Raw genomic sequence first — 16,544 nt, 5'->3', positions numbered from 1 at the left:
TGGTCAAGAGTCTTACTTCAGGTGCTTAGATACATTATGCACCGCTGAGGTTGCCAACCATGTAACTTCCATCTACACAAGGTATATATGAACTATATTCTACTTCATATGTGACAGTAGTAACTCTTCTGTATCCTGGCCTTAATCTACAAAACAGTAATAAGACATTCCAAGAGCTCAGTGAAACTGAAACGCGACTTTATACATAGACATTCTTACAAGTGCAGCCTAAAGGTTAGCCTCATTCTTCAATGAAAAAAGTCCTTCTTTTTTAATTTAGTTACTAGAGAGTTGGCTACAACACTAAAGTTGCCTTTAAAATTTTATTTATTTATTTATTTATTTATTTATTTATTTATTTATTTATTTATTTATTTGGTGGGGGGGGGGAGCGAGAGAGTGCGAGCACAAGCACAGAGAAAGGGCAAAGGGTAAGGGAGAAGCAGAGTCCCCACTGAGCAGGGAGCCTGACTCAGGGTTCAATTTAGCGACCGCGAAGATCATGACCTGAGCTGAAGACAGATGTTCAACAAATGGAGCCACCCAGGTGCCTTTTTAAAGCCAAAAAAAAAGGTTTTCTTCCATGATACTGGAACTTAAAAACTGACTGATAACCACATTAAGCCTCCACTCCTGGAGGAAATAAACCACCTTTCCTATCTATAAGTAGTCAAGCTGCATTTTAGACAAGCAGAGGCAGAATAGGAGAAGCTGGACAACCTAACTAGACCATCCATATCCCTAATGACTTTAAGCTAACACTGTGTTATCAAAATTAAACTACTTTCTTTTGCAAGAATAGAGCCATTTTTTATAAAGATATACTTTATGCCAAGTGTTGGCATAAACTATAGCCTATTGGCAAATCCAGCCTACCACCTGTTTTTATAAAGTTTTATTGGGACACAGCCACACCCATTCATTTATATATTATCTCTGGCTGCTTTGTCTATATGGCAGCAACGTACTAGTGACAAAGACCATAAATGACTCAAAAGGTGCAAAACATTTTACTATCTGGCTCTTTACAGAAAAAGTTTGCTAACCTCTGCTTTATACTATCCTCTGTTCCATGTAAATACTCCTAAAGTTTAAATATGGCTTCCATCAAATCTGTATAAAAATAATAAAAAAGGCAATTTCTCAAAAAGGGGGAGATACTCATCACAGGCCATTATTATTTAACATTTACTCAACATCAACCATGTGTACATCGCAACTTTCTTAGCCATCTCTCTGTCCATAAAGAACAGAAATATACTTCCACCACAGCATACTTTCTTAACACGCTTCTATCCAGCAAGCTCAATTTTAGCCGTAATTCCATCCCTAACAAAATGCAAAAGGGAGGCTTTTGATCCAATATTTAGTCAAATGTACGGTCTGGCTTTGGCTTCAACCTAACACCCAGTGCCTACTTTGATATCATTTCTGGCATTCCTGAACTTGTCACAATCAATGATCATGTAGATTACCACACATCCAACCAGAATAACATCAGATTTATAAACAAGGTTTATCATTTGTATTTACTGTTAATATTTAACATTCTTCCCCAAATAGGAAAGTATTCTAAATGTAATTACAGTGAAAATTCTTACATGTGTTTTATAAGTTGAAATATTATAAATCAACATATAAATGATATTGCACAAATGAAATATGTAATAATCCAGGATGAATATAAAAGCTCTTTATCCTAAAAAAATAGTTAAATATATAGGGAAATAAACAACGTAAATATTAAGAGACTGGGATAACTTTCAGAAGAACATTATATCCCTTTTGAGTCAAAAAATGTAATTTAAAAAATTAAATTAGATTTTAAAACAGAATAAACATTAAATTTTTTCATAATTATAATTTCCATAAAATTGGTATGCTTGAATTAAAAATATAAAGCAAATTAATATTTAAGAATTCTCATTTTTAGGGGTGCCTAGATGGCTCAGTTGGTTAGGTGTCCAACTCTTAATTTTGGCTCAGGTCATGATCTCAGGGTTTTGAGATACAGCCCCATGTCGGGCTCCACACTAGGTGTGGAGTCTGCTTGTGATTCTCTTTATCTCCCTCTCCTCTTCTACCCTGAATCTACCTTTCTGAAAAAAAAAAAAAAAAAAAAATTATCATTTTTAGTAATTTAGTTCAATTTAGGAGATGAGTCTTCCAGTAAGTCTTATTTGGGACTTGTTCATATCTTGTGAGGATGAACTAAAAGCAGAATGTCAATGCTGCCATCTCCAAATTTCTTGAGAGAAGGAATATCTCCTAAAATCACATACAACTTCATTAAATATCTTCGATCCATACAAATTTCAGATGGATTATTGTTTTCCAGAAATTCCTTTTATGATGATGTCAACTTCGAACAAATTATGAATTTAACTGTTGTCATTTGCCATTCAGCCAAATTAAGTATTCAACACAACTCTAGGTTAAAATACTTACATCTGGGAAAAAGACTGCTTGATTTTATAAACAGATTTTTACTCTCTTCAATTAGTAACAGAAGCAAGGCCAAATAAAATAAAATGTGCATAACTTATTATATACTAAATTTCTTAAAATTACCATAAAACAAAACACTTCACATAGAGAAGTCCACCTGTACACAGCAAACTATAAGACTACTGCTGAGCAAGAGTTTAACAGATCCAAAGCAGAAGCAGGGATTTCTGAATACAGAGATTTGAAAAATTAAAACTATGTGTGTATGTCTTTGAAGCTTTCTTGTTAGCTGTCATCCACCCTAATTCTAAGCAACTTGCAAATTTAGTAGTTATCAAAAGCCCACAGGGTGCTTCCAACAATTTCAGAAATTAACCTTAAACTATTCAGATAAAACAAGAGAAACTTGTTCCCTTCTCCTTTCTACTTCCACACCCCAAACATTCAAAAGCAGTCAATTCATCATCATTTATCACTTTTGATTGTATGTATGTGTTTATCTTGAACCTGGGACCACATTCCGGCTAATGTCTAGGAAAGGGATAGAAACAGTGATACTCTGTTTATGAAATATATGTTAATGATCCAGTTATTTAAGAATAGCTTTATTTCTGGGTAAATTATATTAAATAAGATGTATTATACATATAAAATATACTACATATTTAATATTTTATCGATATTATATAAATTGTTAACATATTTTTATTTATATATATTTTTTTAAATTTTTATTTATTTATGATAGTCACACACAGAGAGAGAGAGTGGCAGAGACATAGGCAGAGGGAGAAGCAGGCTCCATGCACCGGGAGCCCGACGTGGGATTCGATCCCGGGTCTCCAGGATCACGCCCTGGGCCAAAGGCAGGCACTAAACCACTGCGCCACCCAGGGATCCCTTTTATTTATATTTTTTAAGGTTTGTTAGCCTATACACCTGAGGTAAATATTAAAAATTGTGAAATTTGGGCAGCCCGGGTGGCTCAGCGGTTTAGCGCCACCTTCAGTCCAGGGTGTGATCCTGGAGACCTGGGATCGAGTTCCACGGCAGGCTCCCTGCATGGAGCCTGCTTCTCCCTCTGCCTGTATCTCTCTGTCTCTCATGAATAAATAAATAAAATCTTTAAAAAAAAATTGTGAAATTTTAAATGTAAACATCTGTGAAGGTAGTAACATTTTCTTTTCTTTTTTTTAGATTTACTTATTGAAGACAGAGAGAGAACAGGGGGAGGGGCAGAAGGAGAGAGAGAGAGAGAATCCCAAGCATGCTGCCTGCTGAGACTGAAGAGCCCAATTCGAGGCTACATCTCATGATCCTGAGACCATGACCTGAGAGGAAATCAAGAATCATAGGTTTAACTGACTGAGCCACCAGGCACTCTAGCAGTGATGTTTTCTTTACTAAAGATTATAATCAAGGCATAAAGCTGAGTTACATGTAAAAACTTCAGTATAAATGGTAGTCAACTAAAACATGGCTCATTACTTAAAATACACAAGTTACGTCACATGAACAAAGTTTTTCAGATGAACCAAAAAAAGAAAAAAAGAGTGTGGGTTATTTTTTTTTAACACCTTTAGTATTTGAAAAAAATATTTTCCATTCTTTTCTCTGGAAAGAAAGTCAGGAATATGCTATTAAGGTTCTTAAAAGTACTGTCAGTGAATTTGTTACTTATCAATAAAAGGCAAAAGATATGATTCTTGGACAACTGTCTGAAAGACAATTAAAAAGTGTACTGAAATTCAGAGATAGGCGAGTTTACTAATCTTAGCCATTACTTAATAATACAACATAGGAGAAACCAATAATGGAACGTACCTGGTGAACCTGAATTTCCACTTTAAGAGCCTCCTGTAGAGTCTGCAACTCCATCCTCCACCTTCTCCACTTTCTGTCTGCTAATTCTACAGTTTCTTCAGCCTCCGTTTAAAATAACAAACTCCTCTTCTCACTGCAGCTGTGGAGATCATAAAATGTTTTGGATCATAAAGGAAATATTCTTGTTAAATAAAAGAAATTACATTAGTTGAAAATTATTTGATGCTCTAACACAGAGCATGAAATGTCCCAAACAGATTTCTTTCCAAAATGAGTATTTTTCACTGAATTAGTACCAAAATTTTCTGGGTTTTATTCTCTGAACATTCATTCCTCCACAGAACACTTCAAATAAGTAAGAAATGGGAGAAGGGAGGTGTTTAATCTGGTCATGAAAACATATAAGCACACTTAGATGCTCAGCACTATAGTACATACTACATTCTGAGGATACAGAGCTGAACAAGACCACTTCCTTCCTAAATGAGCTGGGAATCTAGAGGCCGAGACTACAACCATCCAGGACACACTGTCCTTAGAGACACATAACAACAGAGTCATACATTTTTAAACATCACACAGAGTGAACTGGAAAGTTCAGGGTCTCTCAGAGGTTAAAGAAGGCCAGAGTACTTTCATTTGGATGGACTCTTACTCTATTTTAAAAATAAACCTCGAAACAGGAAAATTCTGGTATTATTTAAAGGTTTACATTTAACAAATTAATACTTTATATAGATACAATGCAATGTAACTTTCATAAAGTTACGACAGGAATGTTAAATAATAATCCTATCCTGTATAATAGAGGTGGCAGTCTAGCAATGGAAATCTATCAATTTCCAGCTTGATAATGAACACCATCTTCTTCAAGCCTGCCAGCCCATCTCTTTTGGCTATATGTATAACTGCAAGTGGCAATAATGTCAAAAGTCTAGATTTGTGAATGTGAGCCTTCCTATTCTGATCTGCTTAACACTAATATTTAGATGAACTCAATGGCTAATTTCTCTTTTAATTTTTTTTTTCTCGAGTGTGGCCTCAGACATGATTTGAGGTACCCTCCCAAAGCAAAAGTTTGCTTTTGCCAAAATAAATCTAAACTTTACTTCTGTTCTTTTTCCTCTTTGTACCTATAAAACTTGTAGCTAGAGCAGCTTTTCAATATTCGTAACAACTGAGGAAGGGAGCCATCATGAATCTAAAAGAACCAGTAAAAAAAAATTAAAAAATAAATAAATAAATAAATAAATAAATAAATAAATAAATAAATGAACCAGTACTCCTTAAACCAAATGAAATTCATAATCTTTACATTTCCAAAAATTATTTATCCATGGATCAAGTCCATAATCAACCTAAGTTTCTTAAAAATGTCTTTAAAACCATATTTAACAGTTATAATGGAATCATTAACTATAGAATATATTCCTATGAATTTATTTTTCATTATATTTGCTTAATCTCACTAGACTTAAAACATCACTGGCAATCTCTCCCCTAGGATTTATATACTATGAAATATTATATAAAAATACTCAAAAAACATCAAACTTCAAAAATGTAAAATTCATTCAAAGTTAACATTTATGGAGGTTAGGAAAGGATTACTATATAATGATACTATCAACAAAAAAGGCAGTATGTTTAAGGGAGACAATTTTGAAAAGGAACCATATTTTGAGGAACAAACTACAAAAGCAGTTTTTCAGCTACTTATTATCTCAGAAAATCTATGGACTGTAATAAATATCAGAATCATGAAATTAGCAAGACTAAGGTTTTTGTTGTCACATAAGTTTACTCTATATACAAAAGCAAATGTTAAAACTATAGCATTGGGGATCCCTGGGTGGCGCAGCGGTTTAGCGCCTGCCTTTGGCCCAGGGCGCGATCCTGGAGACCCAGGATCGAATCCCACGTCGGGCTCCCGGTGCATGGAGCCTGCTTCTCCCTCTGCCTGTGTCTCTGCCTCTCTCTCCCTCTCTGTGTGTGACTATCATAAAAAAAAAAAAAAAAAAAAAAAAAAAAAAAAAAAAAAAAAACTATAGCATTGCTTTCATTTTTATTTTATTTTCTTTTTTAGGTTTCATTTTTAAGTAATCCCTATATCCAATGGGCAGTTGGATCTTACAACCCTGAGATCAAGAGCTGCATGCTCCACCAGCTGAGCCAGCCAGGCGCTCCTCCCTTAATTTTAAGAACTAAAATAATCCTACTCAAATTTGTAACTTACATATATTAGAGTTATTCCTGAAAACAGTACTTGACTCAGTTGAATTAGTTTTCATTTTTGAAAGATTCTATCAGAAAACATGTCCAAAAATGATTCCTTATCATTTTTGTCAAATTAAGAATCATCTTGAAGTTAAACAAGCATTTTTAACAACAGAAAGGCCATATTTGATTTTACTGGTAGCAACATAGCACATCATAGTTCAACTCAACATATAAACTCTGGAAATAAAGAGCAAGTTAAAAACAGAGAACTTAGAATATAGAACTTACAACATATACAACAAAGGGTTAACAATTTATACATTGGAGTGCTCACAAATTAATTTTAAAAATATGAAAAAGCAACTCACAGAAGAATAAGCATGACCAACAAACACGGAAAACATCCATCTTCAATAGTCATAGAACTGTAAATTTTAAGAAGGTAAGTTTGGTCTATCAATCTGACAAAGATTTGTAGAAATAAGAATACTCTGAGAGCTGTCAAAAGTTTGGGGCAGGTGGCACTTTCATAATTTGCTACTGGTTATCTCTGGGTGGTAGCAATAAGGATTATTTACTTTCAATTTTTCAGAGTATTGATGTTTTGACATTTTTCCACAGAAAATATGTACTTATTTTTAAATGTAAAAAAATTAACTGAGGATTGCTAAAGCCTCAGAAAATTCGATACTGATGAAACAAAATGTTCAGGAAAAGAAAAAGTAAAACCAGAACTTAACCTGGAGGCTCTAAATGTCAAAGAGTGCCTTGCACGATAAGAAGCCTGTAACTCAACTTAATGAGGAGCTGACAGCTTTTATTCCTTCATCAGATTGTTGTCTTATTAGAGACACAGAGAGACACAAAATTTTATTTGGCGATGACTAAATGCCAATTATTCATTTTATTTCAAAATAAAACTAAAGGGTTAAAAAAGTTAGTGACTTGTTATAAAAAAAACTTATGAAGGATTAGAAGATTCATTTTATATCCTACTTCTTCCAAAAGTTCTCTTTCTGGATAGCAGTTTTAAGAGATTGATCTCTACCTAAAGGAACACATTATATATGTATATTTACAGCTTATAAAAACAAGGCAAGCACATGTTGAATCCTTTTAAGAAATATTTTGGGGGTTTAGACAGCTTATGCAGCTATCATACAATGACTATTTGGGGGCAGTTTACAGCATCATAAAAAAGGTTTTATTTGCTAAATTTGTAGAAGGATGATTTATCATATTTTGACCAATTCCAGTAAGTTATAACTAACAAATCAGTTGCTACAAGGTAAATATAAACAGACTCACGAAGCAATAATGGACACACTTTACTGAGGTACAATGCCTTTTACTACCCAACAGCTCTAAATGCTACCATCAGAGAGGACAATGGCCTAGTACAAAATACCAACATTTGTTATCTTCAGAACTGTACATGCCAAACTACTAGGACACCTAATGGCTTCTCACCTTCAAATAACATAAAACCAAAAACATGAACAAATAAAAATTCCACAAACCAACAAAACAAAAATAATAATCAAATCCCACTAAAAAAAACAGCTGTGATGTCTGGAAAGCACACTCACTATCCCCCTAAAACACGAAAAAAATGGATTCCATTTACTTGCTATGCAACCACTCTTAGCCTCAGGGTTTTTAATTTGTTGTTTGCTTATAAATCAGAAAAATGGGAACAGTATCATCTACTCATAAAACTGTTATGAGGTTTAAAAGAGATGAAGTTACACAAAAAGCTCTTTGTAAACTACAAAGTTCTATGCTATTGTTAACATACTTAACTCTTTTATTCATACAAACAAACTTTTTAATAAACTTCTCACCACAGTATATTGCTGAGAAGACTCCTACTTTCAAATTCTCTAAACAAGGGGCTTTTAACTATTTTGGTGGGTAGGTTCTGCTTAGAGATATGTAACCTCCAGGTCTTTCATTATGATTCTAATAATGTAGTAACGCTGTACCTCCGAATTTACTGCTAAGAAACACTGCTCTGTTCCTGAATTGGCATAAACATTTTTTCCCATCAAAACTCAAGTTATCTACCAAGTTTCTTTAACTAACAGTAAGTCCATAAAACACTGTGCCCTCAGACTGAATTCTCTAAAAATGGACAGCTCAGTATTCTCTATACCAAACATTTATTTGGTGTAAGACTCCAGTTGTTGTTTTCTATTAATTAAGTAAACTCCACACCCAATGTGGGGCTTGAACTCATGGCCCTGAGATCCAGTCTCATGCTCTACTGACTGAACCAGCCAGGTGCTTCAAGACTCTACTTTTGACTTACATGTTATACAGAATACGTTTAGAGTATGTTCAATTAAAAAAAAAAAAAATAGAGGGGTGCCTGGCTGGCTCAGTCAATGGAATGTGCAATTCTTGGTCTTGGGGATGTAAGTTCAAGCCCCACAATGGTATAGAGATCACTTTAAAATTAAAAAAAAAAAAAAAAAAAAAAAAAAAGTAGAGAGACGCCTGGGTGGCTCAGCGGTTGAGCATCTACCTTCAGCTCAGGGCATGACCCCTGGGTCTGGGATCGAGTCCCTTATCAGGCTCCTGTGGGGAGCCTGGTTCTCCCTCTACCTGTGTCTCTGCCTCTCTCTCTCTGTGAATAAAAAAAATAAAATCCTTAAAAAAAAAAAGTAGAAAGTCTTGCTAGATCCATGTGTCCTTACTTGTCACATGTCAAGTACTAAAATATCAGGTTTCAATTTGTACAAAAATGCTAAGAGATATAACAATATCTTTAAATTTTAACTTAACTAGCTATTAAGTGCTAAAAAACAATCATAGATGCTAAAAATAATAAAGCTCTTTAGTAGCGTTTATTGAAAACTAATATTTACTAACATGAATAAAAATGACATTAAAAAATATATAATGTTTGTTTTCATAGTGGTATCTCTTTGGTGACACTCCACATGTCAACAGAAAATGCTACTACACAAAGAACTTACCAATCCTGATTTCAGACGACTACCTTCTGACACTGGGAAGGCTACTATGCTCACATCTTGGTACTAACAGCTGTTGACAAATATCACCCGAGCTAGTGAGACTGATGTTTCTCAGCCATTAGATTAGATTTAAACATACACACACACACACACACACAATTAGATTTATGATAATGTCTGAATGTGTTTGAATATAAAATATGTATCTCTCCTCTGTGTTTTGTTTTTGGAGGGAGGGGCCAGATCCTTATTTAGAAAAAGAAAAGGAATACCAATAGAAGTTATACCATTGCCACACAATGTCAAGTCAGGGTCTCCCTGACAGCACCCTCTTCCTTCATGGTCTGCTGCACTGTCTTGCATCTCACCCTACTACCAATGTTCATTCTGATAATGTAGTTTCTACCTCAGCTTCCCGGGACAGGCCTAGCTGACATACACATTTTTCTGTTTCCTACCTGTTTTTACAGAAATCAAGCACGTCTACTAAAATCAGCCTAACTATATCCAACAAGAACATTGAGAGTAAATTTAAAAACTTACAGAAATTCGGAATGGAGTCTGGAGAGTAGTGTATAAGAGCACAGTGACAATGAGAAGATTTTAGAGTTGATTGCCACATTTCCTATAGAATGCTATTTAATGATTAAAAAAAAAAACTGTCCAGATAAGCCTGGGCAGAATCATATAAATATTTACTACACAAAGGGTAACACAAGAAGGTGTGGTGGTCTTGGCATAACCAAAATAAGTACTTTAATAGAAGTGGAAGTTATGGGAAGATAGATTTCAGATCAATTTAAGGAAAAACTAAGGATTAGAGCTGTACAAAAAAGGAATGGGTTACCTTATGAGGTAGTGGGCTCCCTGTCATTAGAAGTATTCAAGAATGCTGCATATCATATCCCCCTCTTGGAGATTCACAATGCACATTAGCATATTAAAGGTTCTGAGAAGTCCTGCAGTAAAGAAACCTGTTTAACTTTAACGCAGCATTTCCCAAATTATTTGACCACAGAACATTTTTCCCACCCCCACCCCACCTCAATAATATTTACTCACTTCTGTGGAACTAGAATTCCTCAGAAAACATTACAGAAAATAATGAGCTACATTTTTTTTAATGTAGTATTCAATATGTACCTGAATAACAATCTGTCTGGGATATAGGAGAAGAAATTGCCATACCGGTAAAAGACTGGAAGAGAAAAAGCCCTTAAGGTCTCTTCTCTAAAATTCTGTGATTCTATCACATCTCAAAGAAAAGGGCTATAGGGTCTTGATTATTTATTTAAAAAGGTTCCATGAGAGACAAGCAAGTAGAATAAAAAGGTAGTAAAATGCAAGGTTAACTGGTTCAAATGCCTCCCTTTCATGTTCAAAGCCCAATCCCTAAAAGATAAGAGAGACACCTCAAGGACAGTAAATTATCAAAAAGAAGCCCTAACCAAATATCTACTCCAGCCACTAAATTAATTAAAAATTGAGAGAGAGAATTTAAAAAACAAAAACAAAAAGAAGTAGCCTTGTATTAGGGAATGATACTATTCCAGCTCTGGTTTCATTTTTTTTTTTTTCATAATACATGCTCTCCAAATAAGGTTAATATTTGTTTGATCCTTAGTCACTAGACTGCCCTGTGCAATCTGTGATCTTGAATTAGACATTCAAAAAAATGATTAAAGTGTGACAATTTATAAGCTGTTAGAGTAGATACTAAAGTAGATAATAGGAAAAAAAATATGTTTGCCTATATGCCCCCACACTGCTACATTTCACTGTCTCTCTTATTTTTTCCTCTTTTAGAATTATACAAACACACACTAAAAATGTAGTATCAGAAATGAAGCCAATCCAGCATTACATTTAAGGATATAAATGCTTAAGAGTCCCAAATTTCAAAGTCAAGGTTCCCATAGTTACATTAACCTAGCCATTTTGCACATATACTAAGGCCATCAAATTTAACAGCATATTAAGTAATACAAAACACAATAGGAACCTGAACTTTTGAAATTCCTGACTTTAGAATTTTCAGCTCTAACCACTGCATTAAGGGCATTTTTGGCAAAGGGGACCTTTACATTTTAACAGGTTATCAAATGTAGGAACATGCAAGCCTAGCAGTATTATTAGAAACACAAATGCATTTGAGATACGGTTACGTGAAATTAGACAAAAATTCACTTTCACTCAATGCAAACAGTAAAGCTTCATTTCTGGGAGAGAGTTTTTTTGAAAAAAAAAAAAATCACTGAACATTTGAATTATTACCCAACTAGCATCAGGCACACTACGCCTGCCTCATGAAAGTACTTACCAATTTTGGGGAAACAGGCTCTCCTTCAGCTCTCTTGCTCCCTACAGCAGAAGAAGGGGAAAATAGAATTAGACTACAAACACAGATTTACGACATGTCATCAAAAGCTGAAGACTTAAAGATTTCTGACTTTATGAAAAAACAAAACACAAAAATCTCCAAAGCTTTAACCGCCACCCCACCCTCTCAAAAAAGGAAAGAGAGGTAGTTTTCACAGCAAGGAAAAAATTCAAAGGCAGTTAAATCTCTAATTTTCCATTTTTCACTATTCCAGTTTTTCCAAGACAAGGAAAGTAAGATGATGGTTTCCCTTTCCTAAGAGACACACAAAAATAAAATGCACCTTATCTAAGTAACACACAAATACAGGCTCATCCCCAACAAATGGGTCTCATTGTTCATTGCTTTATAGTAACAAGGTAACGTCACTGACACTTAGTTCTGTCTATTTAAAGTGTCTTTTTTCGATTAATCTTGAAATGGACTTCTACAAGGCTTTAAAATTCACAGCATTTTATATGTATCACTGTAATTTCAATTAAACTTTTCATTCACATTCTTCAAGTCTCACCACTTCAGACTGTAATACATACACAAGGGTGCCTTTCTCTCTGCCACATATTTAATCAGTGATAGAGCCAGAAAGAAAATTAAGATTTTGGGATCTCGATCTAATGCTCAATGATGCTTTTATCAATTGCATTTTTTAAGATTAACTAAACTCCATTAAGTTGACTTCAAAGTTAGAAAAGTCAAGTCAGGCTATGCTGGTTTTGTTTTTTGTTTTTGTTTTTGTTTTGTTTTTTAATTTTATTTTTAAGTAATCTCTACACTCAAAGTGTGGCTTGAACTCATGACTCTGAGATCAAGAGTTACATGCTCTACTGATGAAGCCAGCCAGACATCCCAATATCGTTTAACTCTGCCTCACCCCAAACTTCTTTTTCAGTTAAAAAACATTAGGAAACAAGGCTTTTCTCTTAATATTTTAGTATTAAGTATTTAAACTCTACATTCAATGCTCTAAACTTATGTTTTAAACATAGTATATTTGTTGAGTGATGTTACTTCAGTAGTGTTCTCATTTCAAGGGATTATTTCAAAAAATCATGTCATCCAGATTATAAATTTTTATTTAATCAAGTACAGTCATAACAAACATGAAGTAAAATAATTTAAAAGGGCCTCAATTCATGCAGTTAACATTTCAAAAGAAATTAAATTTGCTGTTTTATCCTGTCTTTTCTTTAGCAGCAGTACTTCTGAAAGTTCTCAAGTCCATATAAATGGCTATTTTAGTCACCAAGATTAGAATGACTTCCAACCAAAAGAAAAAAAATCATGCAAAGGTCTATAAAGTGATGTGATTATTTAAAAGTGGATCCTCACAAGGAAAAAATTTATAACTGTGTGGTGATGTATGCTTACTGAACCTACTGTGATAATCATTTTGCAATATATGCAGATAGTGAATCATCATGCTGCACACCCAAAACTAATATAATGTCATAGGTCAGTAATATCTCAATTTTTAAAAAGTGAATTCTTAACATTATAGATAGCACCTACAGGATTCTGTACCACTCAGAACAGTATCAGGCACAGATTAAATGTTCAGTAAATATTTGTTAAATGAATGAATTGACTGAGTGGACCCTTAACTCTGCTGATGACTTACTTTCCCTATGAGACATTTCTTGTTAGCTTTTTCATGCTGGTGATAATGTCTTTTTTTTTTAAAGATTTATTTATTTATGATAGACACAGAGAGAGAGAGAGGCAGAGACACACACAGGAGGAGGGAGAAGCAGGCTCCATGCCGGGAGCCCGACGCGGGACTCAATCCCAGGACTCCAGGATCGTGCCCTGGGCCAAAGGGAGGCGCTAAACCGCTGAGCCACTCAGGGATCCCTCGTGATAATGTCTTATGCATCAATCCCCCACAGCATTATTTGTTAAACGAATCACTTTGGATAAAAAACAGTAGTTTTTTATCCAAAGAAAGAAAGATACTGCCATTTTAAAATGTAATGAAAAGAAAAAGACTGATATATTGTACTAAATTAAGAACCTCTATTCACCTAAAAACACCATTGAGAGAATGAAAAAACAAGCCACAGAATTGGAGATGACAATTCCAACACATACAACAATGGTTTATAACCATAACATATGAAATATGTTGAAACTCAAAGTGATCGGGACAGAATTGGGATTTTTACTTCCACATATATGGCATCTGACAAAGTGAAGTCACATTAACTCTTCTGAAAAGTCATATTCAGTAAGGAGATACAATGGATGTGTATCTTAACTCTAGGGCATTTTCTCCAAAACTCAATAGCAGAGTTAATCCCAAATTGATAAAGAATTTTACCATGAAATCATGATATTATAAAACTATTCATAAAACTGCTTGCAGGGACTGTAGATATTACATAGGAAATCAAAGCCTGAGAGGTTAAATTACTTCCCCAAAGGTCACACACCAATTGGTTGTAAAGCTGGAGAAAGCTTACGGACCGGACCCTGAGATTCCTTTGACCAAGCTGGCCTTTCCACTAATCTCACCTCCTCTCAACCAGGCACACTAGTAACATTTCTAAAAAAACAAACTACAATAAATACTGGCAAAGTATTTTTGGAAAAAGTCCCCATACAAAGTTTTAAAGAAAAATCAAAAAAAAAAAAAAAAGAAAAATCATTATAAGTAAGCTATATAGGGCAAGTTTTAAAACTTGAGATCCTTTTATGCCTAAGGGAGCCTCATGAATGGACTTCAGAGGGATTTGCCAACCCTACAATACTACTGGCTAAATTCTATATGTATAAGAATTCTGGGAAGAGGACCCATACCTTTAATAAGATTTGCAAAGAAGTTCAGATACCAAAAAAAGAGTCAATTATTTTTAGACTAATGATTTTTAAACACTGTGTGTCACAACTACCAAAGATTATTAATTAGATGATGACTATTTGACTACCATTTGGAAACTGATAAAAAATATTTTATTTATATAATTTAGTAAGAATTAGCAATAAAATGTATATATAAATGTGTATTTTAACACTATCTACATGTAAAATGTATTTAAGTCTGAAATGCAAGTTTGATTTCTTCATGTTAAGCTGATTAAAGTCCACTTGTTTCTCACATACTCTTCACGCTCAGAGCTAAGGTGGTTAAAAATTTTAACCGTATTTGCTTAAATGTTTCAAATACAGACTTATTCTTTTTTTTAAGATTTTATTTATCTATTCATGAGAGACAGAGAGAGAGAGGTAGAGACACAGGCAGAGGGAGAAGTAGGCTCCATACAGGGAGCCCAGGTCTCCAAGGATCACAACCTGGGCTGAAGGCGGCGCTAAACTGCTGAGCCACCGACGCTGCCCTCTACAGATTTATTCTTTAAAAATACACTCAAAACACATATGGTGAACTAAATAAAATTATTTTTGCTTTTAGAAATGAATATTATCTTGCTAACATAATTTCCCATGATTTTTTGCCAACCGAAGATGGTTCACCTCTCCAGAACTTCACAGGTAGTTGCTTTAATTAGAATTGGTAAAGAAATGAATCATTCAGATTTCTAATATGGTTGTAAAATTGAAAATACCATCAATAAATCAAAGGTGATTAATAACAACTTAAGTACCCTTTGTAAAATACCTAAAACCTTTGTATATGAAGAACATATATTAAATAATAAACAAATTTTGCAGAGAAAAGGTTTAACATTAGATCATGTTTTAAATTAAGCTAAAATTCATCCCACTACAAATTCGAACAATTAAGTTTATAGTCTGTGCTCAATCATAAATTTTGATAAGGGACTAGAATAGCACAGATAATTGTCATTCAAAGACACTTTAAAATGTCACCTTACACAGAAGATTCAATCTCTGCTCTTCTACTACACCAAGCTGATACACTAATTTGATACACAATAAGTTTTACTGTTTTTTATCTGCCCTTCCTAACTTCTAAGAGAAAGCATAATAAGTTTGAAATAAATTTAAATGCAAATAACTGTTCAGAAGAAAAGAGTTAGTCCTTTAGGCCCCAATATCATAATCATTCCTGTGTCCCCCATCTGTCTTCTTACCCTCTCATGGACATCCCTCTAGCATTTCTCCCCTCAGTTTCAAGAAGCATCAATTTTTCCCCTCATTACTGGATCATTTTGTTTGTTTCTTCCATCTTTTTTTTTTTAAGATTTTACTACACCCAACATGAGGCTCGAACTCACAACCCTAAGATCAAGAGTTGTACATTCCACTGACTGGAGCCAGCCAAGCACCGCTGTTTCTTTCACCTTAAAAAAAAAAAAAAAAAAAAAAAGCCTCCCTTAACTCCATATCCTTCTCTAGTTACTACCCCACATCTATGCTCCTGTTTATAGGAAAACTCCATTATCACTGTCCCTAGTTCCTTCTCATTCTCTACTGGATTCACTCCATTAGGGCTTTGGTCTTCTATTCTTAGGATCACCAATGACCTCCCTGTTGCTAAAGCCAATAGAAAAGTCTCAGCCCTCACTTCCATCTTTGATCAGTAGTATTTGACCCAGATGATCATTCCTTCCTTCTTGAAATCCTTTCTCCCCCAGGACACCACTCGATCTTGATTTTCCTCCTAATCTCTCTGGCCACTGTTCTGGATTTCTTATGCTGGTTTCTTCTCATCTCTCAAGACCTCAAAAAGCTGAACTGCCCCAGGGCTCAGTTCTTGGAACTCTTCCCATTAG

At 34.4% G+C, this 16,544-nt stretch overlaps 1 protein-coding gene and 1 long non-coding RNA gene across 26 annotated transcripts in view; one reads left to right on the top strand and one right to left on the bottom strand.

Annotated features, from left to right (window-relative positions):
* PHF21A (PHD finger protein 21A) overlaps nt 1–16,544 on the bottom strand; it is a 197,281-nt gene that overhangs the window by 156,974 nt on the left and 23,763 nt on the right. For 13 of the 25 annotated variants that reach the window (XM_025451980.3, XM_035701236.2, XM_035701240.2 and 10 more), the window contains 3 exons: nt 11,794–11,834; nt 10,321–10,432; nt 4,273–4,411 (listed from right to left, as the gene is read on the bottom strand). In XM_025451980.3, the coding sequence (XP_025307765.1) occupies nt 4,273–4,326 (54 nt within the window). In that variant the 5' untranslated portion in view covers nt 4,327–4,411; nt 10,321–10,432; nt 11,794–11,834. Of the gene's footprint in view, nt 1–4,272; nt 4,412–6,508; nt 6,663–10,320; nt 10,433–11,793; nt 11,835–16,544 lie in introns of those variants that run through there. The other 12 variants (XM_025451981.3, XM_049097083.1, XM_035701233.2 and 9 more) reach the window with 2 other exon arrangements.
* On the top strand, nt 6,596–9,684 carry LOC112663290 (uncharacterized). The gene is made up of 2 exons (XR_003139155.3): nt 6,596–6,934; nt 9,413–9,684. It is a non-coding gene; the product is annotated as an uncharacterized LOC112663290 (long non-coding RNA).

The sequence above is a fragment of the Canis lupus genome, chromosome 18 (assembly GCF_003254725.2).
Source record: "Canis lupus dingo isolate Sandy chromosome 18, ASM325472v2, whole genome shotgun sequence".
In the NCBI taxonomy this organism is placed as follows: Eukaryota; Metazoa; Chordata; class Mammalia; order Carnivora; family Canidae; genus Canis; species Canis lupus.
This window is presented reverse-complemented; position numbering and strand designations above follow the sequence as displayed.